Below are 24,329 nucleotides of genomic sequence, written 5' to 3' on the forward strand. Positions count from 1 at the left end.
ACTGGGGAATAGCTTCTGTCGGGATAGATAGTTTACAATGAAAATATATTTTTAAAATTTTAAAGACGTCTGAACACAATACTATTTCTAAAAGTATTCTAAGTATAGTTCGCTGGCTTTTGATTTGTTTTATTCAAGTTTATTGTTGGAAGTCTTGAGGGAAATGGTCTTGAAAAGGTTTGAACGGTATTCGATAACAATGTATTTATTTTCAACTGAATTTTTCGCAGCATTGTTATTATTTCGATACGATAAAAGTGGTATATAATGGGAATCGAATCGATCTATGATTGCCAGAAATATAAATGATATGCATCATTAGAATATAGTTAGATATTTATGATTTTTTTATTATGTTGACTGATGTTACTTCGGATATAACTACAGCTTTAAAACTTTATTTATACTAGTATCTAGAGATTTCCAAATTTTTCCTCATAGATTACTTTCAACTACAGCTTGTTCCCATGACTCTCTTGCAGCTGAACAACGGCGGTGCTTTACCAGAAGATATTGTCCTGACACATTCCATTAGAAAAAATAAACTAATGACATGTATTACTGAGTTAATACTTTGTACAGAATTATTGGGAATATGTACAAAGAATTTTTTGCTGACAAATGAGCTTCTAATGCAATTTTTATACATTATGACACACGTAAAATGTTTAAGATTAAATTTTACCGTAAAGACAATTGAAAGTTAGTAAAAGTTACAGTTTTTTTAATGATAAAAAACCAATACAATAAGCAAATAAATACCCAAGAAAACAAGTCTCTTAACTAGAGTCTGAGAGAGAAAATTCAAGACTGCATAAAAACGAATTTAACATTCAACAAAACAGATTAAAATGAAATACGAGTATAATACAATTATTAAATGCGCTTAACAATACAATTCAAGTGTGACTACGAACGGTGAACTTTAAATTGATCGTTTGCTGTTGTCAGGTTAAGATATACGGCAAAAATAAATCTTACTTTTGTAACTTAGATTAAATAAACAGAGTAAATTCTGTTTAAAAGAAGGCATGTCAAGAAGAACAGGTTTAAAGTTTATATAACACTAAAAGCGTGACTATTACGACTCAGAAATCGAGATAAACGATCCGGGTGTGAGGCGAGTGCACTATCTGCTATATCTCCGCTGATATCCTTCTAACAAACCGCCATTAAAGTTTACAAGGTAAGTGCATTAAAGGCGTTACTAATTTTTATTTTATTTCACATCAAAGATGTTAAAAAGGGACAGCGCCAAGCGTCGCTACAATAAATGTTCTTCAGACATAAACCTCGGTCGCTACAAGTATTGGAGAAACTTCTGCAGTCGTCTGTGTAGGGATGCGAGAAGACGCCATATACATAATTCCATCGTTGGCTCTAGCCCAGCAAAAACTTGGTCATTTCTGAGGTCACTAGGCATCGGTAAGACTTCAAATTCCTTTAGTGGCTCTGTGGATTTGAATGCACTAAATGTCCACTTTTCCTCGGTGCCTGTGACCTTAGATGCCAGTGTTAAAGCTCGCACATTGGGGCATCTCAATGACCAGCCACGCCCTCTTTGCTCTTCTTTTCAATTAACTACTGTTGCGGAGGAGGACGTTAAGAAGCATATTCTCGCTATCACTTCTACAGCCGTGGGCAATGATGATATATCCTCCCGCATGATCTCTCTCCTACTTCCACAACTCTTACCCATTCTCTGTCACATCTTTAATTACTCCTTAGTAAATAGTTGTTTTCCATCAGCCTGGAAGCGTGCAAATATTATTCCTCTTCCAAAAGTCTCCAATCCTACGTCCTTTTCCAATTTTCGTCCCATATCTTTATTGCCTTACCTTTCCAAAGTCCTCGAACACATTGTCCACAATCAGCTGTCTTCTTATCTTACATCAAATAGTCTACTTTCTCCCTTCCAGTCAGGTTTCCGGTCAGATCACAGTACTGTGACAGCGCTGCTAAAGGTCACAGATGATATACGTCTTGCAATGGAGGACAAGTCTCTGACGATATTAACACTACTCGACTTTAGCAGCGCTTTCAATTCTGTAGACTTTGATGTCCTTCTCGCTATTCTTCGCTCTCTTAACGTCTCTCCTCTTGCTTTGGCGTGGTTTGAGTCTTACCTTCGTGGTCGTTCTCAGCGGATCCACTCTGATGATGTCTCCTCAGACTGGTGCGATCTCGGTGCGGGTGTGCCGCAGGGTGGTGTACTGTCACCACTCCTGTTTTCCGTTTTTATAAACACAGTCACCACTGTAATTTTGTCTAACTTCCATATTTATGCAGACGACTTGCAGATCTATCGGCATTTCAAAATCTCTGATCTTGATGATGCTATTGCTCTTATCAATGCCGATCTGGAGCGGATCTCTACTTGGGCTAAGTCATTCGGACTAGTAGTAAACCCGAAAAAGTCACAGGCTTTGCTTATTGGGAGCGCATATATGTATAAGCGTCTTGGCGCTGTCACTGCTATCCGTCCATTGCTTTACGATGGCGTTATTATACCTTTTAGCAAATCTGCAAAGAATCTAGGGGTCATCATCGATTCCAATTTGACTTGGCTCCTGCACGTTAATGAGGTCAGCAAAAAATTACATTTTTCACTTCACTCGCTCAAATGCCTCCAGAACTTTTTACCTCTGAAAACCAAGATCTCCCTCGTACAGACTCTCCTTTTCCCCATTCTTGACTACGCTGACGCGTGCTACCTGGATGCCACTGAGAAGCTTCTAAACAAACTAGAGCGTCTCCAAAATGTATGTATTAGATTTATTTTCGGTTTACGTAAGTACGATCATATTTCCCAGTTCCGATCGCAACTCAAGTGGCTTCCAATTCGTCACCGCAGGAACGCTCATGTTCTTTCTACTCTCTATAACATCCTATACAATCCCTCTGCTCCTTCTTATCTCCGTAACCTCTTCCACTTCTCCCGGGCCCAGGACAAACCTTGTCGTACGAACGTAAGGACGTCACTGGCCATCCCCGCCCATCACTCTGATTTCTTTTCCTATTCCTTCACTGTCCATGCTGCAAGATTATGGAACGCTCTCCCCTACGAAGTACGTGATTGTCCATCATTACCTGTATTTAAAAAGCGAGTCAAAGAGCACTATTTATCGCTAGTTGTCTAGTATATATAATATTTTTAGTTATATATGTTATATATGTATTTATGCTTATATTATGTATATATATTATTTATTATGCTTATTTATGTAAGTTTATAATATGTAAGTATACATTTATGTTCATGTTAAGTATATAATTATGGTCAAAGTCGTATCTATTGTAAATATTTCAATTTAATTATTGTGCACGTTGTGTCTGCCTTACTTTTTATGAATCTCCTTCCGTAGGCCTACTGGAAGAAATTTCTGGTTAGAAATAAGTAGTGCCTGTTGTGTCAGTTATATTTGTATTGTTACTTTAGTGTTTTTATTGTGTACAATAAACTGTTAAATAAATAAATAAATAAATGGCGGACGAATAATGATTTATTTATACAGTACATGTCAATCATATTATATTTTACTATTTTATTTAATGATATATTATTATATTTTACATATTTTTTTAGGCACGTGATTAAAGAATTTTAGTATATTTTTACAATATTATTATATCTTAAGAGAAATATTTGATACTGTTTCGTAAACAATAGTGGTACAGTATTGTAATATGGCACATTGATTGGCATTGCAGCGTGAAATGTTAAGTTCCATTATCGCATCATTATTATGCTTATAAACCAGATTGCAATGATATTTACTCGTATATCTCAAAATAGCGCTCATGTTAGTAGATGCTGCTATCAAATGTGTATACTAGAGAAATATAGAACATAATGTACATGAATGTAAATATTTGTTTAATAATGGGTTCTCCAAAAAATATGACTCAAAAATTTACTTAATAATATAATCATGTTATGTTAATATGTTACGATGCATAGTGCATCTCAAATATAAGGATGCACAAATTAATATTCAAAATATCTTTATTCAAATAGGCATCTATATGCACTTTGGAATCGTCGACTATTTTAACATTATAAGTAGTAAGCTACCACCGACTCAGAACGCTGTTCTACTAAGAGTCAGCCAGAAACTTAACAAATGTTTTTTTAAATGAAACTTTACAGTTTTCATGTGTACAATATAACGTCAACGAATCAAGTTCGACACATTCTGATCAACTAAAAACTTTTGAATGTATTAATAATGTTAGTAATATTTCTTTCAATTTAAAAAATTTAAAGCATAGAAAAAGAAGGTCTGAGATATCTCGTGGAACTCTATTATATAGGCTACTTACACATTAAGGATTTCAAGTTTTTTTAAGATGAAATTTAGGCGTTACGTATTCATTTTTATTTCTTGTATTTATCATGTTTTTGTCACTATTTAGTATGTAATTTCCTATTCTTGGGTGCATAAATAATATATGATTAAATACGTATTGAGTATCCTACGATAGTACAAATTAATTTAAAATATTGGTACACGGATCCCGTAAAACGAAACTTCACATTATTCCGTGCATACTCCTATGTACTTTTTAACAGTACAACAAAGTTGAAGTCGACTGTGCAATGTAGTTCTGTATGCTTAATAGGAGCCGATCTTGACTGGAGATCGATTGAGTGAAGTGGGGCTTCAACATCCTGCAAGACCATAAGAAAAACCATTGCTCAGCACGTTTTGACTATCATTCTGTGAACTTTTAGTATATAAATAACAGCATTATTTTTATATATACAAATAAATGAAAATGTAGTGTCTGTTTGTAATATTATAATAACTGCTTTTTACTACATGCATATGAATATATAAACGGCACATAAATCAAATTTACATTTTTTTAAATTTTTGTCTGTCCGTTTGTTCCGGCTAATCTCTGAAATTACCAGACCGATTTTGACAGGGCTTATACAGATAGCTGATGTAATGATGAGTAACTTAGACTACTTTTACCTTAGAAAAGTTATTAAAAAAAAGAGATTATTAAAAAAATTTTTAATTCTACGCGGACAAAGTCGCGGGCACAGCTAATATGATATAATATACTGCATCATCGTGTTTTTGTTCGTTACCTTGAAATAAGATGGTAGTGGTTACTATAATAATATAAACATCTGTTGTTATATGCCTTTTAAAATGGCAAAGTAATTATCTTTATAAAGACTGTTACACAATCTTTTTTAGAGTTTCAGACAATTTGTCGCTCGCATTTCGCATTGACCAGGAGATGTCGAGGATGTAGGTTGATATTTTTCTTGCTTTCGTAATTTTACAATCTTTATTCTCACTACTTACAGTGATCTTTAATAAAAAAAAATTATATATTTTTCGAATGATGATATATTACAACTTTCTACCAACTAAGGAAACAAACCAACGATGAACATAAATCCTATTCATTAATGTTAGTTGAATTACGTGAATATTAAATCTGTTTGTATTTCAACAACGAGCAAGTCATAAATCAAGGCCTAAATTCACTGTTATCAAGGTTTATGTTTATTATAAACTCTATCTCATATGATTAATGGATAAATTTAAATTAAAAATTCTTTGTTCATGATACACTAAGTAACATCTCTTATTGATGTCAAGTTTAGTACACTTGTTTGTATGATGAACGCCTCAAACCTGAGAAGAACAGGCGGAAGAAACTCTGCAGACTATCTATATATGATTGTCAAACAATAAAAATGGCAATCCCGACTTCATGTCTGTATTCTTAGCAGCGTAACCATATTATCACTCTATTTCTCTTGACTATTTATATATATAAATATATATATATATATGTTTATATATATATGTATTATAACTTGTTTAATAAGCTATAGCGCAATTATAGCCCAGCGGTAGCAGACTGAGACTTGCGATTGTAGGTTGCGAGTTCGTTTCCCGGGATACAATGGTACGTAATTCAAACTTCATGCATTAAATACGAAAAATAACACTAGCTGCACAAATAGAATCAAAATTTTAAGTAAATATAATGTGTAGTCTGTCGATAACTTTGATGATACTTATATATAATAACGGTTTTTATAGTTAAAAAATGATATACATTTCTCATATATATCTCGCATTTCGCATACGTTTATGGATAATAATAATAAATGTATTAATTTTACATTCGTCGATATTTTTGTCGACTGATGCAATGACGACTTTGTGGCAAAAAATGGTGCAGCCAAATTAAAACTGTGTCCAACTAAGGAAACAAACTAATGAAAGTAAAACCTAGTCATTAACCTTGCCCTAATGACTTGAATGTTAATTACGTTTGTATTCAACAACGAGCAAGTCATAAATCAGCGCTTAAATTCACTATTTATCCGCTATCCAGTCGACGTACACTCTTGATATTCTATTAGAGGGCCCGGAAAGTAATGTCGCTTTCTCAAGTTAAATTCACACGACTACATTTTTAACATTTTTTTTTGTAATAAACAATATATTAACCCTTATTATCAACAACCTTTTATTTTCCCTTATATTTTCAAATTAAACAATTTACTACTTTCTTATGTTTTAAAACTAATATCAATGAAATGTTTAAACATATATGTATATAGCGCAATTATTCATAGGTGTAAAAGCTTTAAAATTGGTGAATCTATACATCATCAGTCAGCAAAAAGGTTGAAAGTTTTTAAGCCTATTTGCAATCGTTTTATATGTATATATATGTGCATGTGCGTGTATGTGTGCTTCTGCGTGTACGTGTGCGTGTGCGTGTGCGTGTGCGTGTGCATGTGCGGGTGCGTGTGCGTGCGCGTGCGTGTGCGTGTGCATGTGCGTTCGTGTGCGTGAGCGTAGAAGTTCTAGACAGACAGAGAGTAAACAACAATTAACAGTAGTGGTAAACAACTTATTTTACGCTTACTAGGAGGCATACGCCTCCCTCAAAGATATCTATGAAAGGATATACCATAATCAGCACGCTTGTCAGACGGATTAGCGATCGATGTGTGGTATTACGGTAAACAGGAGATACTGCTTCTTTTCCTCTGGAACCTTGTTTGTGAGTAGTGGCAATCGTATATAATTAATGCACACATATTGAATTATGTAAGATTGTATTTCGGGAATCGAAACCGTCACCTATCATCGTAAGTCTCAGTCATCTACCGTTTGTCTACCACTGTTCTAAAAATAAATTTTAATATGAAGTGATTCAAATTTCGAAAACGCTTTTTATTACTAGATTATCATTACGTTATTTATTATTTCAGGAACCATTGATTTTTGTATTTATAAGATATTTGTTTATAAATGGAAGAAGCTTAAAATTCTCCCTTTTAAATCTTCCTTAACTATAACCAATTAACTTGTAAATATATACAGTGAACAAATTAAATCAAAATATACATAAAAAGGCAATAAAATAAGTCAATGTATACGTTCTCATTGAGTGGCTTGAAGCTGTACGCTATGGGGCTGAGGATTCACTGCGGTTTCATAAAGAACGTCGGAATTCTAGATGCGGTACATTTTGCGGAGAGGCTCTTATTTGCATGGAATTATAGGGCTTTTGCGGAAATGTTGCGTCACGGTATGATACTGCAATGTCATTATTTTTAATTTAACATCGTTCTAAATAATGTTGACAGACGCAATTTCTAGTTTTAACGTGTTGAATTTTGTTATTGACTATCCAAAACTCTATCCCCTCTGATAAACATATAAATTCAAATTTAAATATTCTTTGTTCAACATACAAGGAATTAAATCAGTTATTGTCGTGAAGTTGAGCCTAGAACCTGTTTTATTTATAAACGCAAACTCAGAAGACTATATTTTTGAAAATATACGAAATTACTAATTTAATTATCATTTAAATAGCCGGAAAGTGATTACATTATCCCCAAAACAAATCAAAGAAGTCGCCTACAGTGTGGTAAGCCCTGGCATGTAAACGTCTTTTATAATTTTATTTTATTTTGATATGAAAGCCTTCTGGTTGTTATCTGGAGATATGAGACTGGGGTCTGTTTGTTGGTGATACTAATATATATTTTAGAATACAAAACATTAAACGGAGTATATTGTTCCATTGAAAGATGTCACTCGCCGAATCCAACTCGATTAGGCAGAAACATTTTCTCGACCAAAATACCGCAATGCATGAGGCTTTATAAGAAGGCTCAAAATCAGCCAGAGAGTAAAGGAAACAGTTATGTTCGAAGTTTCACTGCGAGATAGAATTAAAAATGTGAAGGCCCGCAAAAAAACTAAAATCACGGACGTAGCTCAAAGAATTCCTCGTTTGCAGTGGCAATGAGCGTATCGCCTTGCTCGTACAACCGGTGACAGTTGGACCAAATGTTTCCCAAATGGAGACTATTAGCCAATAAACATGGCAAAGACTACATATGTTAGGTCACGGGAAGTCGTTGGATGCAAATAGTCCAAGGCCAGTCCTCATGGCGATTTTTGGGAGAGATATCTGCCTCAAAATATCGACTGAAAAGAAAATGGATAGTAAAATAATATCGTTTGATAAACTATTCATTGCTTTTTAAAATACACTTGGCAATGTATGTATCGCTGCGTAGTGGCCAGTACCTTGAAGCTCTGAATGATATTTCGTCCGCAATATTTTTAACTGTTAAATTATTATGCGTTCAAATTTAAAATCTGTAGATGTATCGTATTCAGACCTCAGCAGTGAAATAATCGCTGTCATTGTGTTAGGATTAAAGACATATATATTTATTTGTAAATAATGTATACATTTTTAAAAAGTTTTTGTAAATATGTAAATATACTACCTCGATTAAAATTGGTTTTCATTTTCTCAGTCATCAAAAAAGGAACAAATGACTCACACTCATGATATATTTTTTAATTTAAACTAGTCTAGATTGTTCATTTCCACGTGTATTTAGAATTAACTCGAAGAACTTGAATTGGGACATATTTTCCTAAACAGTATAGTACCAAACGGTATAAGTTCTCAGGTGGCTTGGTGCAATTTCAACGCGGCTTTGTTAAGAACGGTCTAAAATCTCACTGCCGCGTTATTTTTAAATGAAAGTAACTTTTGTTTCTAACTTTCGGCGGTGTTTAAATTTGAAACCTTTTCCAGAAACCAGTGCGTTCGCTTTTTCATTCGCTTTGTAATTTCGTGTGTTGCCGTCTTTGTAGGCCTTTTAATCAGAATTCTTTTGAAGTTTCTATTCGAAAATGTTTAATTACCAAACGAATTTTTTTTCTTATTTCATGCTTCTATTATTTTCTCTATACCAAGTAAATTATAGTCATCTGTATCATAGAAAGACTATATCTACATGTAGGAACTTTAAGATCTGAATTGCAAAAAAAATTATGTGAATTTATAAAGCTGAAACGAACTTATGGCATATAATATAAGTTTAACATATTGTTTACGATTTAAAAGTATATAAACTATAACTATGTTCAGATGCGGAACATAAAATTAAATAATGTTAAAAAAATCGGTATAAAAGCAATATTTTATTGATATTTACTGTGTTTATAATGTCAAAAAAAACTCCAATTCACAGCACAGCTAATACTTTTATTCACTTTTAATACTCATATAGGCTAACCTCCATAGTTTCCACTAGATAACTTATCACTTCGATGGTTATCGAACGAGTGACCGAGCTCCCGACTCAATAATCAAAACGCTGTTTCAACCCCACCACTCTCAATCCTTTTGGAATCCTTAAGGGAGTTATCACAAAAGACGGGGGCGAGTAGTGTTGCCATTTAAGAAAAATAAAACTATCATTTATGAAATTATTGCAATAAGTAATTAAAAAGTCCATAATTAATTATAAGTAGAGATTACTTCAATGTTCGAGAAGTGTGTTTAGAGTAGTGAAGCCGAATAAATTTAAGATTTTCAAACATTCGTTAAATACCTTTCTGAAACTCATTATTTCGACTAAAAATGTCCACAATAGTGGACATCCTTTGTTCCAGTAGAAAATGTGTTGACTTTAACAAGGCCATATCCACCTTGTGATAGGATGATTAACGCTGTGTGTGCTAGTCCGTGTTATTTATCCCAAGAAGTTACAGCTCTAGCGGTCATCTTAGCCTGCCATTTTAATCTGCCAATCCAATGATGACCTCCTCATTCCTTATTCGATTTCGTACAATAATTTCGAGAATAACCCTTTCATGATTCATTGAACGACGTTGAGCTTGCCAATGAGACCAGAAGTGAGAGACTACGTCCCTGTCACGTAACCACTAGTAACACGATATTTAATAAGAAATTAATAGCAAATAAAAACTCTTTGGTTTTTCCGGAACTGTAATTTTGAACGCATCTTTATTATTGAAAGAAGGACATGAAGACTTCTGTCACATTGTGTCAGCGCTGCAACTCTTGGTCATGCGTCTCACATTAAAATTTGATATTAAAACACGAAATGTTCAAAATTATTATAGTCTTCATATCTGTCAGTAATAATATTCACGGCGTCTGTGAGTACCATATATATTAATAAATTCTTATGATTTCTTTTCAAATATAAATTAAGTTACGAGTGTAATTTTATAGAGACATTTATATTTTATAACTAACTTTTGTGAGTTGTAGATAAAAATGCATGCTTATAATTCAATGATATATATCTTTTTTAAATAACTGTGCATAAATTGAACTACTAAAAATCAACAATACTAATTTTTAAAGGAAAATTTAAATGTACATATAAAACAGATAATATATCAATATTCATTATAATATCCACTTAGAATCATTTATAGTGATGACTGGTCAATTGATCAATGGTCAATATTATAGAAAGATGATCAAATAAAGCTCCCTTATTATGACATATAATATACTTAAAGGACTCCATACTCGGTGTTCTCAGAAGGTTTTTTTGCTTTCGCAATATTCCAAATACAATAATCACGTCCCTTTATTTCATAGTTTTATTTTTACTTAAAAACTTTTTACATTTTAGTAGGATTTTAGTTTTCGTTTCATACACTTTTTAAATTTAATTATAATACAGTACAGCTTACTACAAGTGATGCAAATTGTACAGAAAACATATTTACAATTCGATAAGATGATTTTCTAAAAATTTTTCATGGCTTAATCTCTCTATACAAATTATTTAAGTATTTATTACTGAACACTGTCCTAAGTTCACTGGACAGTTTATATGTCATAATTTGCATAGCATATGACATTGGTTAGTAATAAAAAGATAAGTATGCGTTTACATAGAAGCAAAATGTCAGTAGCCATGTATTGTCTACTCAGCGCGGATGCGTACTTTTGCCTTTAAGTCGATTTTATCCATTTACCTTACTTAAGAACATGACTTGAGATCAACGTCTATTTAAACTATGATTTTTCGGGTTTTTGCATTGATTCTTTTTAATCAATGACTTGGTGTGTTTTTCGGACTACGATTGCAATCATATTGAAAAATGACCATAAAAATATTGGTACAAAGTTATAATTCAACTTAAATAAACGTGACATGTCTTTATGTAAAAATACTTTTGGAATATTTCTCCTCCGCATGAGTCAAGAAAAAGGAAAAAAACATCTGTGGCTACAATTAGCTCATCAAAGTGCTTTGTAATTAAAATTTCTCATATTCTTTCTAATAATTATGGAAGTACACATCGACAATAATTATAATACTGGCGGTTAATAATAATTGAAATAGTCAAATTAAAAATGACTGGAATTATTTCTGTGGGTCTATATCAACGAAGTATCATGAAGCAAAAATATGTAATACGTCCATAAGAAAAAATAATTTTAAACAGTATTGGTGATCGTACGATCAAAAACTGATGCGATGAACACGTGCCCATTTTCTGGAAACTTGTGAGAATTATTTACGGTTGCCTTCCGAGAATGGAACCCGCAACTTATGATAGCAAGTTTCAATTCTTTGTCGCTGGGTTACCAATTTTTTTTTAATTTAGATTGAATAAACTTTACATTTACATTTACATAAACTTGTGTTTTATTTCAACTATATCTATGTAAGAAAAATATTTTATTTTTCGTCTTCAGGATTGCCTGCGCGAAGTGGTGGAACGCAATAAAATCACCAACTGAACTTTTATGTTATTATTGTAATGTTTCCATTATGTTTATTAGATTTACAGTCAAGTAATTAGTAAATAAATAATATTTTTTTACTTACAAACCTTTTTGAAATAGCTTCGTACGGTGCTAACCATGTTTCCCGTACTGAAATGTGGTTAAAAGAGGAGTACAGGATGATTGTTTATTATTATAAAAGCTCTAGAGAGGTGGTATCGATTATTAGTCAGTAAAAAGTTTTTAGACTTTTACGCATATTTCAAAATCACCCTGTATAAAATAATCAGTTCCAAATATGTTACATTGATTTATCTTTTCTATTGGAATGCAACATGACAATAACTCCTGGTAGTATAAAGTCTACCAGACAGATAGTAAACAATTATTTATTTAAATATGTATTACGAATTGTGTAAATACCATTTTTATTATTATATCATAACATTGTCTATTGTTATTGAAATCATTGATTAATGCTTATAACATTTTTTAAACTCTTACAACTAAAATCAATCATCCTGTATATTAAATCTGTCCAAAAATGAGTATGGAACAATTAAATAAAACACTTTATAACACAAACATCGTATATTTTCAGACTTCAATGATTACGAAGATGTTACACAAGTCAAGAATTATTATCCACGGGAAGACCGTGAATTCGTTCCTACTAATATACTAGCTAAGAATTCCGAAAAGCTCGTCGCCACTAAGAATATAAACTGCGAAGATTTTACAAATTATGCTATGAACTGTACAACACAAGCGGCGTATATATACAATTCGACCAGAACGAGACCACCGATGCCTAGTAAAATTTCAGATTGGTGCAGGTAAAGGATACTATATCACATAAACTTAAAGGAAGTTATTTAATTTCATAAATAAAACGAAACAGCAGCCTTGTAACTCCCATAGTTCATTTGTTATTTCAATGTGAATATTTACTTAGCTGTTAATATATATTATACAATATTACGCAAGAAATAATTTAATTCTGTTGACATCAGCAAATATATTTAACTTTAGATATGTACACAAGTGAATCGACAGACCGCATTTCAAGGCAATGTTGATCAGTTGATGAAATCTCATGGCGTATCTCACAAACCACAAATGGTTTAACATGTACTAGTGCCATGTATATTGCCATAAATGATGGCAATATTTTCTTTTTAAATGATGACATGACTCGACATTACTTATCAATTGAAGTTGCTGCAAAACTTGCTATTAGATTGGAAAATGTACAACGGTGGATATTCTACTATATATTTTAAAGCCTCACGGAGCCCTGTGTAACACTTGAGGCTGAATCAAATACGTACAGTACATTAGAAATATGTTTAATAGGATTAAAAGTCAATAAGTCAGAATTCTCACATCTGTCAATCGCCATTCGTCCACTATCGCGATAACATACCACCACCTTATTAGTTGTTTATATATCAACGAATATAATATATATTCACAATATTATCAACTAAGTATAATTTGAGGAGATCTGTTAAAGAAATAAGATCACAAACGAAGCTCGAAGAATTGTTCGTCTGTGGCGGTGGGCGGGGCACATCTGACGTGTGGCGAACGATCTTTGGGGTCGAAGTGTAATCTATTGGTGACCACGAACAGGTAGACGTGGCTTGGATAGGCCCACCACTAAGTGTAACGAGGATATAGTTATGGTCGCGGGAAGTCGCTGAAAGCGGGCAGCTTCAGTCCTGTTATCGTGGCGATCTTTGAAGGAGGCCTATACTTTGTAATAAGCAGCCATAGGCTGAAAGGAAGAAAAAGTATAATTTTCAGTGACCCCTTGTATACCTCATGAAAAATCAAGAAAAGGACCAATATTTAGCCACTTCCGCACATTCGGAGGTAGTCACACAGAGTCAAGTCTGTGTTTGGGACTAAACGGTGTAATATAACTCCTGAATATGCCCCGTGGAGGGGTGAGATACGTTTTTATTTGGCGGTGGCAGTTGTGTGATTCGCATTGTATGCCACATACGCATTTATCAGCGGGCTGGCGTGCGATGCACTTTGTTGCACGACTACTACTGCATGTGCGGAAGTGGCTGAATATGGGTCCTTTTTCTTACTTAGGATTGACTTCCGCAAAGTAACGCCTTATTCCATTAAATATTCATGAAAAATTCGCAGAAGAGTCTCATTTTATAGGGACAATAATCTAATTAAACTCGCCTATAAAAGCCTACTTTGTTTTAAAGCCGACAAGAGCTCACAACAAACCTAGTAGTTTTTTTATCGTATTTGCATTATTCTTAATACAGAAGTTGAGCAATTAATTACCATGTTTTATCACGTAAAAATCTTTTAAAAATAATGAGATTTTTTAAAATATGCTTCAATGAACTTCTAATATATTTTATTTATCTTGTAATAAATGCGAGAAGACGTTTACCTTATACAGTATGATGTTTGTTTTATATTACAGCGCAATTAAACATTTGACTATTTGTGCTTCGGATTGGAACACAGATTGTAGAGACGTATCAGAAAACCATTTTTATGAAGAGAGCATAAATGGACTTAATCATGTCGTTAATAATGTATGCAACGATGACTGGTTTCTTTCAAGTAAGACATATTAATTACTTTCATATTTCTAATCATTATATACGTTGTTCATTATTTGGACTAAATTCATCATGCATCTACATAGTTAAGTTGTAGGTGAAAAGCCTTAAAAGTGGGCGTGTATAACTCATTTTCTGCAAGTAAAAAAAACCAAAACCATCCAAAAGCCAATGGTCTCGGAAATTATAAATAACGTAATTATAATTTAGTAAGAAAACTTTTTATGAAATAAGTTATATTTGTATATATATACATATGGTTTAAAGATAAAATGATTTTTAAGATATTTACTTATTATTAATAACTTCGTAAACGCACCTTATTAGTCACTACTGTTTTCTTGACGTTTAACCGTCAAATCGATGGAATGTTACGAGAAATATACCTCGAAGAGATTGTTTCGCTTCAAACATCCCACACATATATAAATAAATAAATATCAAAAATATTAATTATAATGGATCATCTTCGTTATATCAACCAATAGACGCCCACTGCAAGGCTTAGGACACCCTCAATGATCGCCACGATGTCCGGACTTGATTGTCCGGACGCTGCACACGTACAGCGACTTTCCGCGACCGTACTTATATCGCCGGTCCACCTAGTACGGAATCTACCCACGTTGCATAATTACTACATACTAAATTTTTTTTTTAATATCTTTCCCTTTACACTTGGTACTAACAAAAATTATTGGCCCAAAGTAACATATTCCAGTGTGATCACTTTTGTTGATAGTTTGTGATTCACATTGACTTCTTCAAGGCTTTTACACCAGTTATAAATAACCTTGTATAGATTGCAATGTAAACAAATGATTCCTGCGGCAGTTCGAAATAACGAAAATTGAAAAACAACGCTACGTTTCTAATGCGGTAGAGTTTTTACGTAATAACATAGCTTCAGTTACTAAGTAACTCCTTCACTCGATACAGAATGCCATGTTAAACTACGGTATATACGTACCTAATAAATAGTATAAAAATTATAGGTCGCATGTTCGATTCACGGAAAACGATTTTAAATAATTTACATTTTGTGCATTGATATATAGGATTGGCACTGCTCCCCAAAACAGTTTCCAGAAGATGGGCAGCAACATCCTCTGCAAACTATAATACCAAACTCCGATCATCTACCTGTCTGCAAAGCGTGGCGATATCTTTAGAGGACCATGCCTTACAGTGGACATTTACGGGCTGAACAACAACATAAATACTAGAACAAAGTAGTTCGTTTCATGCTGACATTAAAGATTTATTGTTTGTAAATCACATTGCCAGGCAGCACACGAGTGTTTGGTTTAATTCCACAGTAAACTTAATTTCCTACCGTGGTTAAACGCAACATGTATTCATTTGAATGTTAATCCAATAGAAAATGTACGCCGCTATATGGAGTAGGGAAATAAATTATCGCTATTTGTTACTACAATAATATTTATTTATATATTTTCATAAGAAGTAGTCAACGAATTATATAGGTGAAAAATTCTAAAGTAAAATAAACATTATATCGCTGTGGTAAACAAGCGCAGACGTCAAAATCGAACAACACTTACCACTGATGACAATTTTTTATATAAATGACTGTTTATAGGTGTAAAATCGTTAAAGCGGTAAATTTATTGCTCACGTATCAGCAAAAAACTTCATTTACTTTTACACCTATTTTCTATCATGCTGCATAAAGCGATCATTCAGTTTTTCTATAAGAATGCGACTGGGTAATAACTTCTGGCAGTGCTGGCAGTAGTAACAATCATATTTAAAAACAATGTAGCAATTCGAATTTGAAAAGGTTTTGTTCTTATTATATTATCATTACGTTATGTTTTATTTCCGAAATCATTGTCTATTTTTAAAGAATGTTCCATACGTTAATTATCAGCAATGAGCTTTAAAGCTTATATATAAACTGAGTTGCTCGTGTAATGTACTAAACATTTCTTTTATTGATAATCATATTTAAAATCTAAAGTGTTTTTTCTTACTTTTCTTCCCAATGTCTTTTTATATGTGTTCTTTTTCAGGATACGACACTTTGCCTCCCTGTATTGAAAGTACGGAAGATGCTTGGGAAAAGTGTTATACAAAGTTTAAACACACCGTGGATGTTAAGAAGAATACCACACACGAATGGACGCATTATGAAACGCATTTTTATCTTTGTTGGTAATATTATTATTTATTATATAATTAACAATCAATTAAATACATACAAATATGTTTCCAAAAAATGAACAAGCATCCTCTGCGTACCATAATACTACACCGCGATCACCGACCCGCTTGCCAAACCTTGCGATTTGGGAGGGGCCTATGTGTTGCTGTGGGTGTGTATAGGCTGAAATGACATCGGACAACAATATTAGTACAAATATAAAGTTATACCAGATTTTTTAGTTTAATATAAGAAGAAATATTATAGCTCCAGATCATCAGATCATCTATTTTATAATATTAGATCGTCCAGGGACAGTTACATGCATTTTTTTATCCTTTTTATAAGTTCTCCAAAAATTATTACACTAGAAATGGTTACAAGTAAACATTAAAAATAATTTACAAAAGTACGTGTATTATGACACATATAAGGAGACATAGATCGTTTATTAATGAATAAAAAAATCTTTATGTATTATTTACTATGAAATATTTAATTTTATAAAACAAAAACGTTATAAGATACGATTGACATTACTCACCTACATGATGTACACAATTTCATAAGGATAAAACTAAAGACAAAAACCTGCACAAAAAAGATCACAATTAATCAACACGTAAATAATCATTACACATTAAATAATCATTCTTAATAAATATTAAATAATAAAAATAAACATTTTTTAGAATTTACAATTTATGTGTGTTTTAATGGTGTGGTGATACGAGTCATAATTCAGTGACAAACTACCCAGTGCGTGATACACTGATTTTCAATCATGATCACGAAGTTTAGTTACCATATCATTATCATTATTTTAATCATAGGAAACCCATTGCTGGACATAGGCCTTCTCCATTGATTTCCAAAAGAATCGGCTACCAAGGTCATCTGTCCTCTGGGCGGACATCTTACAGTGTTTGCCTTTTTGTGGTCTCCAATTCAGAAACTTAAGGCCCATTTTCAACTTGCCAAACTACTGACAGTATCAGTTAACTTAGCTTTTTTTCTATGGATTTCCAGCCCCTTTTCCCTTATTCGATCTTTAAAAGAAATCCACTGCATAGAAATGACTAGGTTGAGTAATTGTGAGCTTCATAATGAGACGTGAGAGACGTTTCTATGAAGTAAACCATTACTGATAAAACACAGGATGACAAGATTTACATTTGTTTCCCGAATACTACAGATAATCAGTTCTTTTATGTTTATGTTTTATACTCGAAAGTAATTCTGCTTTCCAATTCAATTCTTCTTTCTACAGTGCAAGAGCTCAGTTCCGACGGTGCACCCTGCAATCACTGCTAGAAACTACGAACAAATGTTCACATGTTCAGGCTGTTATTTTACAGAAGTTTTCGGTGATTGTTTCCGAAGGCGACGTTTTTCAGGTAAATATAAAATTTAAAGTGATCAGCATATAACATTTGCCGTTTTCAGGCCATAGATGCCCACTGCAAGGCACAGGTATTCCGTATAAATATCTATGGGGGGTTTTACCATAATCGTCACCCTTGGCTGGCTGGTTGGCAATCGCAGTGTGGTATATTGGAACGTAGAGGACGCAGCTGCTTATTTTCCAGAAATTTGCTGGTAAGCAGTGGCAGTCTAATACAACTAATGTACAAGGTGTAAGTTATACAATAATGTATCTTGGGAATCGAACCCATGATAAATTATCGCAAGTCTCTGTCCTCTAACTTTTAGCTACCACTGCTAAAAGCAGTTTGTATAACAAAATAAATTAATCGGTATGATGATCTATATATAATTCAATTTTAATAGAAAAGTTTGATGAAAATTTTATTAAATCACTAGTGAGCAAACAGAAGGTAAGAAATAATTAAACATTGAGAAATAAAAAAGAAATTATAAATTAAGAAATAACTACTAGTTAACAAACTCGACATATTGTACAATGGAATAAACATTTTGATGAATTATTTCACCAATAGTTGTTACATAAAATAAAATGGATTAGTTGTAACAGTTTGTGGAAAAGAACTCAACTCTTTTGCTCTAAACACACTCTATTGTATTTAATAGTGCATAAACTGGATTCCTTTTAGATAATAGCAAAGTTAAGTTCTCCCGATTTGCAAAGGTACATGCATAATAAAGTACTTTGTGCAGATAAGGAAGGAAAACAGAAGTTATAATATAATTTACTAAAAGCAGTGTTAGTGCGGTTAATGTTTTTTTTTTAATTTCCAGTTTCTCGAAATTCCAATTGTTACTATATATTGATTGTGACTCTCGTCTAGCTGTCGACTAGATAGGCACACGCTATTTACATTTAATTCTATTTATAGTAGGTAAACCGTAATATAATGCATTTTGTATTTCAACATACTGATAATATTGGAATACAAAATACTGATACTTGTAGCGTCATGAAATAACGATTACCTGAGTAGTATCACTCATTTTTAGTTGTTTAAACCTCATATTGCATAGTAGAGTAAAACTTCTAAATTGTATTGTTTATATGTTTACATGATAGATGTATTTACCCATAAGAAAAATTGTAAGTAATAATAAAACGCTGTCGCGACTTGCAGCTGGGAGAAGAAAGATCCGTATCAAATAACGGCAACCGCTCTCCTAAATGTCTGCGCTTAGTAAATGCGAAAAAAATGCAGGCAAAACATCCTAGCGATACAAATTAAAATGAATAAAAAAGTAAAAATTAATCTCGTTCGTCAATTGGAGGTATTAAAAAGTAAATATGAAAATAAGTAACTTACGACATAAGTATAAAACTATCATACTCAGCATATACACTAAAAATTCGATAATTTTATGTTTTATTCGCAATATCTTTTAAAGAAATGCCAATAAAATTAAAAATAATGCCAATAAGGTACCAAGTACTAAAATTGATGGAGTCGTAAACACTTGAGTGTAATGCAAGGTGCATAAGTCTTTGTGTTTATATTACCCGAAAACCCGAAAACTTTTGGGGCTTTTTATAAATTTGGTATTAATATTAATAATCGGAATAGGTGTAAATATCTTTCGTTTTTGGTGAATATTTAATCTGTGTATATGTGTGTATATGTGTGTAATGACTTATACTATTTTTATAAATAATTTTATTACTTCAATCAGGTTACATGTAGAGTTTCAATATCAGTATTAATCTCTGAATCTTTAATTTATATATCTATATATATATATATATATATATATATATATATATATATATATATATATATATATATATATATGTATATATATATATATATATATTTATATATTACTACAATCAGATTACATGTAGTGTTTCTTAGAGAGGTATCTGTATGTGTTAAAATACATTATTATCAGTATTAATCTCTGAGTCTAATTTCTAAAATCTAAAAATATACTATAACTATTTAAAGCTTCTTTTGCTTGACTAAAGGCTTGATGTACATGATTTTATTTTTCAAAATACGGAATAGTACCAGACAGTGGTGGTATATCTTTTAGCTAGTAAGATAAACATCTTGATATGTCTTAATTTTGTTATTGTAAAAAGTTCCTATTGATTTCATTTACAAGGCTGACAGATAACTTTATGTTTTTAAAAGATTCTGAATGTAAAGCCATCTCAACTAGTTATATTATAAATCTCTGTATGAAGCATTTATCCAACAATGGAGCTTAAATGATTATGATTATGATAACAGATCTAAAATTTAGTTATTAATATTTTCAATTAAATTTTCGACTCATATATAAAACCATGATAGTAATAAAGATATATTTCACACAAACGGAGCGTGATAAGTGAAACGTGAACTGAAAACGTTGCATCGCTTTTATATGAAAATCGTTATTAAAATTCGCATCCAATGGATACACAATACATAATATTGCTTATTCAATTAAAATGTAATTACAACACCAAGCCTTTTTCTTGTGTGCTGGTAAAAGGAATACAGTCACAATAACAATTGAAATTCTCATATCTCGGCGTAAAGAGCGAAAGAACAAAAAATCTTTATTGCATTCTAACTTCAAGTACCAGAAGTTAATTTTGCTGCTTACTTGTTACTGTTCCCTTTCTTCGTTCGAATTACATCTACGTGAAGTCGCTGCTTATATTTTAACATTTATTGCGTATTCCGTGACGTGGGATCCGTTTCTCGTTTCAATTTTTTTCTAAATTAATTTCGTATTTAATAAATAGTTGTATTTACTCTTATAAGAGTTAAAAATAAATAGTTAAGAAAATGTTTTTATTTTCCAAGAAATGTGATATAAACATTGAAAATAAAATAAACAAAAAAGAATGATGTGTACTTGACCTTATCGATACATATCTTTGTACAGGCCATATATAGTTTTTTTTTTATAATAAAACCCTGATAAAGTTTTAAAAGCCTCTATTACTGTATTTGCGTGCTAGGAAAGAGTTTCCACACTGTTAGTGACATTAAATGTGTAATTTCATTATAGTACTGCTGAATTTCTTTCACCTATTCTTCTCAGGTCAAATGCATTTATCAATGTTGCCATTGATAAATGCATGGTTAAACCGCACATGTGTTAGGTTCAATTTGCCGTCGATAAGAGAAATATAGTGAGGTAATCTATCGTAGCTTATATAAGGAATTATACAAAATACGTATAATTATAACGAATCCATCTCATACACCAAGCGCTAGCTTTGGATGGGAACGCCTAACGAACGGAATAGAAGGTACGTAGAAAGAACGACGATATCGACAACGTGGAAATTCTTTCCGGACGCCGTCTCAGCTTACAGTGCACTCTGTAGCATCAAACTGGAAACGGCCTTGGTTCAGATATTCATGGGGCACGAGGGATTCTCGGACCTTCATAGGTTTAAGTTCAAGGAGAGACCTTCATGCTTCTGTCAGCCGGGGGTGGACTAAACCGTTGTGCACCTAGTGGAAAACTCTGCCGCACTTGGAGGACTCCGATTCAATTCCGAAGTCCATACACATCAGCATCGCGTCACTGATAAACAAAATGCGTTCATGTTGCAGAGCGATTATTGAGGACGTAATTAATAGGAATAAAGGTGAAAATAGTACAGGTCGGGTGAGAAATTCAAAGAATAGGAGAAAAAGCAAAAATACTTACGTGAAATATGTGTAAGACATACATAAGCCTATTAATCAAATGAGCACTTTACTTATACAAGATATGCAATATAATATCTAATTATAACGTTTTATTATAGGATTGTGACTTCAACGTCATGTACACGAACTGCCCCGACGGAGATCCAAGACCTACCGAGGTGTTACTCTCAAAACTGGTATTGGAAGATGACACTGAAAACGCATCAAATAAAATACCAAAAAAATGGCGTCTCATTTATGTGTGTCTATGCTTATTGTCTATACATGGTTTATAAACAATGTGATATTTTATTTAAAACCTTTTTCTCATGTGATTGTACGAAAATAATGTACTTCTCAAATCAATTAAGACGTTCATCAACCGTCATTATTAAAAATATTGCGCAACAGTTTGGACCTTGCAAACTCGTTAAGGAAGTTTGTAATTTGACGTTCTTGATAGAAACGTGAATATTATAAAAGAGGTTCCGGTTGAACCGTTGTTACCAACGTTCAAACAACAAAGTTATATAACTTGAAAATTAAAAAGTTAAACGCACCTTAAAGTAAATTGTGTACATAATTTTAATATAGATTCAATCAAGAATCTGTTATGAAAAATTTCAAAGGAACTCACACCATTTACCATTCTGTAAATAGTCCACACGCGAAACATATAGTCACCTAAACTAAAAATTTATGCGTTTGTGAAAAACTAATCAATGTGCAAAAATTAAAAAATTCTGCTCTAATACTGTTTAGATAATATAAAAATCATCATTACCATGTTAAAGGAAGATAATGATGAGATATAAATAAGCTTTCATAACCTCACAAAAATTGGCATGATGTCCGGTCTTGTGCTGCCCAGCTATACCCATTGACTTCTCGCAAGTTTGATCATGTCATCAGTCTACCTTGAGGGGGGCTTACCCACGCAGCATCTACCAGCTCAAGGTCTCCACTTTAGATCCTTACTACTTACTACAAACAAAAAAATATTACATAGTTCGATATGAGAATATGAATTAATTCTGCTTATAAATTCTTATTGCGAAAGTAACCTTCCTACTTTGTGTTGCAATACAATGGCGGCTTATTGGAGTTGTATAAACGTGCTTGCCGAGTCTGACGGTATTTGGCAGTGACATGTTCCAAACTAATGACATATAAACTTACAGTACTAAAATACCTTGTAAGGGAAACAAATATATCTAAATACTAAACAACTAAGGTTAACAATGTGGCGATATTTGTGCAGGCTTTGTATTAGACGTTAATCGGCTGATATAATGATGATCGTGTTAGTAAAAATATATAAAATAAATAATATTCGTAGAAGTAAATAAAATTGGAGTGCCTGTTTGTAATATTAAAATAACCGTTCTTACTTCATGCATATAAATATATATACTACCAAAATTACATTTCTCCCCTGTTTTGCCCGTCTGTCTGTTTGTGTTGGCTAATCTATTAAATGGCTGGACTGATTTTGACGGAACTTATACTGGCAGATAGCTGATGTAATAAGGAGTAACTCTTACTACTTTTCTTTTAGAAAATTTTTTTACCGAAAAAATTAACTTAATTTTTTTATTAAATTCAACGCTGACTAAATCACCAGCACAGATAGTTACAAACAAAAATAAGCAAATTTTTTTAATATTTTTATATATATGCTACTTGTATGCTGGCCCTACCGACTTTATGCTATGTATATAATTAATACAAAGCTTAATAAACAAAAAAAAACAGTTATTCTAAATAAATTCTAGATAGTTCAAAAGTTATAGCGTGACCAAGGAAAACAAGGTTTCTTTTTGGATATTTATATAGTACCACACAAGGTTGATAAGTAAGAAAATATATTCTTCCAATTTCAAGCAAATAATATAATTATTATCTCACTTAAACATAAAAAAATTGTTAATATAACATATGTTTTAAAAGTCAAGCCAATAAATTAAAAATTATGCCACTTGAACTTAGAAAAAAATAGTTAATATATGTTTTTAAAGCCCGAGGCTTCACATTTTTGTCTATATTAAGATCACGAAGCGGAGGGGTCTATGAACACGCAAAAAGATATCTAACATATTAATATAACATATTAGACAGAGATCACTTTATATAGACTAGCAATGCCCCGCGTCTTCGTCCGTGTGAAATTTAACAAATAAAAATTTATTATATTTATATCATTTTGGTTTTTATTTTAATTATATGTGAGCCGGACATGAATTTCACAATTTACATAAATTCTTATGTCACCCATAACTCCAATCATCATTTGTTCGATGTTTTTGTTGGAATTCAAATCAGCGTCAACTGGCATGACGGCAATATATGAAATTCATTAGATTACCAGTGGCGCCATCTGTCAAAAGTCGTTCA

At 32.4% G+C, this 24,329-nt stretch overlaps 1 protein-coding gene across 1 annotated transcript; it reads left to right on the top strand.

Annotated features, from left to right (window-relative positions):
• The first annotated feature begins 6,719 nt into the window (after nucleotides 1-6,719).
• LOC137924491 (uncharacterized) lies at nucleotides 6,720-23,208 on the top strand. The gene is made up of 7 exons (XM_068767877.1): nucleotides 6,720-6,831; nucleotides 12,686-12,920; nucleotides 14,543-14,685; nucleotides 16,721-16,862; nucleotides 18,122-18,248; nucleotides 22,055-22,195; nucleotides 23,197-23,208. The coding sequence occupies exons 1-7, from the start codon at nucleotides 6,720-6,722 to the stop codon at nucleotides 23,206-23,208; spliced, it is 912 nt and encodes a 303-aa protein (XP_068623978.1).
• Nucleotides 23,209-24,329: the final 1,121 nt, after the last annotated feature.

This window comes from Battus philenor, unplaced genomic scaffold (genome assembly GCF_028537555.1).
Source record: "Battus philenor isolate CCGP_79_NKW_IND1 unplaced genomic scaffold, ilBatPhil1.0.hap1 SCAF_24, whole genome shotgun sequence".
NCBI classification, from domain to species: Eukaryota; Metazoa; Arthropoda; class Insecta; order Lepidoptera; family Papilionidae; genus Battus; species Battus philenor.

Excerpts from the sequence above, each read along its gene's own strand:
- LOC137924491 (XM_068767877.1), top strand. The coding sequence starts at position 6,720 with ATGTGCGTGTATGTGTGCTTCTGCGTGTACGTGTGCGTGTGCGTGTGC. Across the intron at positions 14,686-16,720 it reads CGATGACTGGTTTCTTTCAA|GATACGACACTTTGCCTCCC; the intron begins GTAAGACATATT and ends GTTCTTTTTCAG. Across the intron at positions 18,249-22,054 it reads CCGAAGGCGACGTTTTTCAG|GATTGTGACTTCAACGTCAT; the intron begins GTAAATATAAAA and ends GTTTTATTATAG.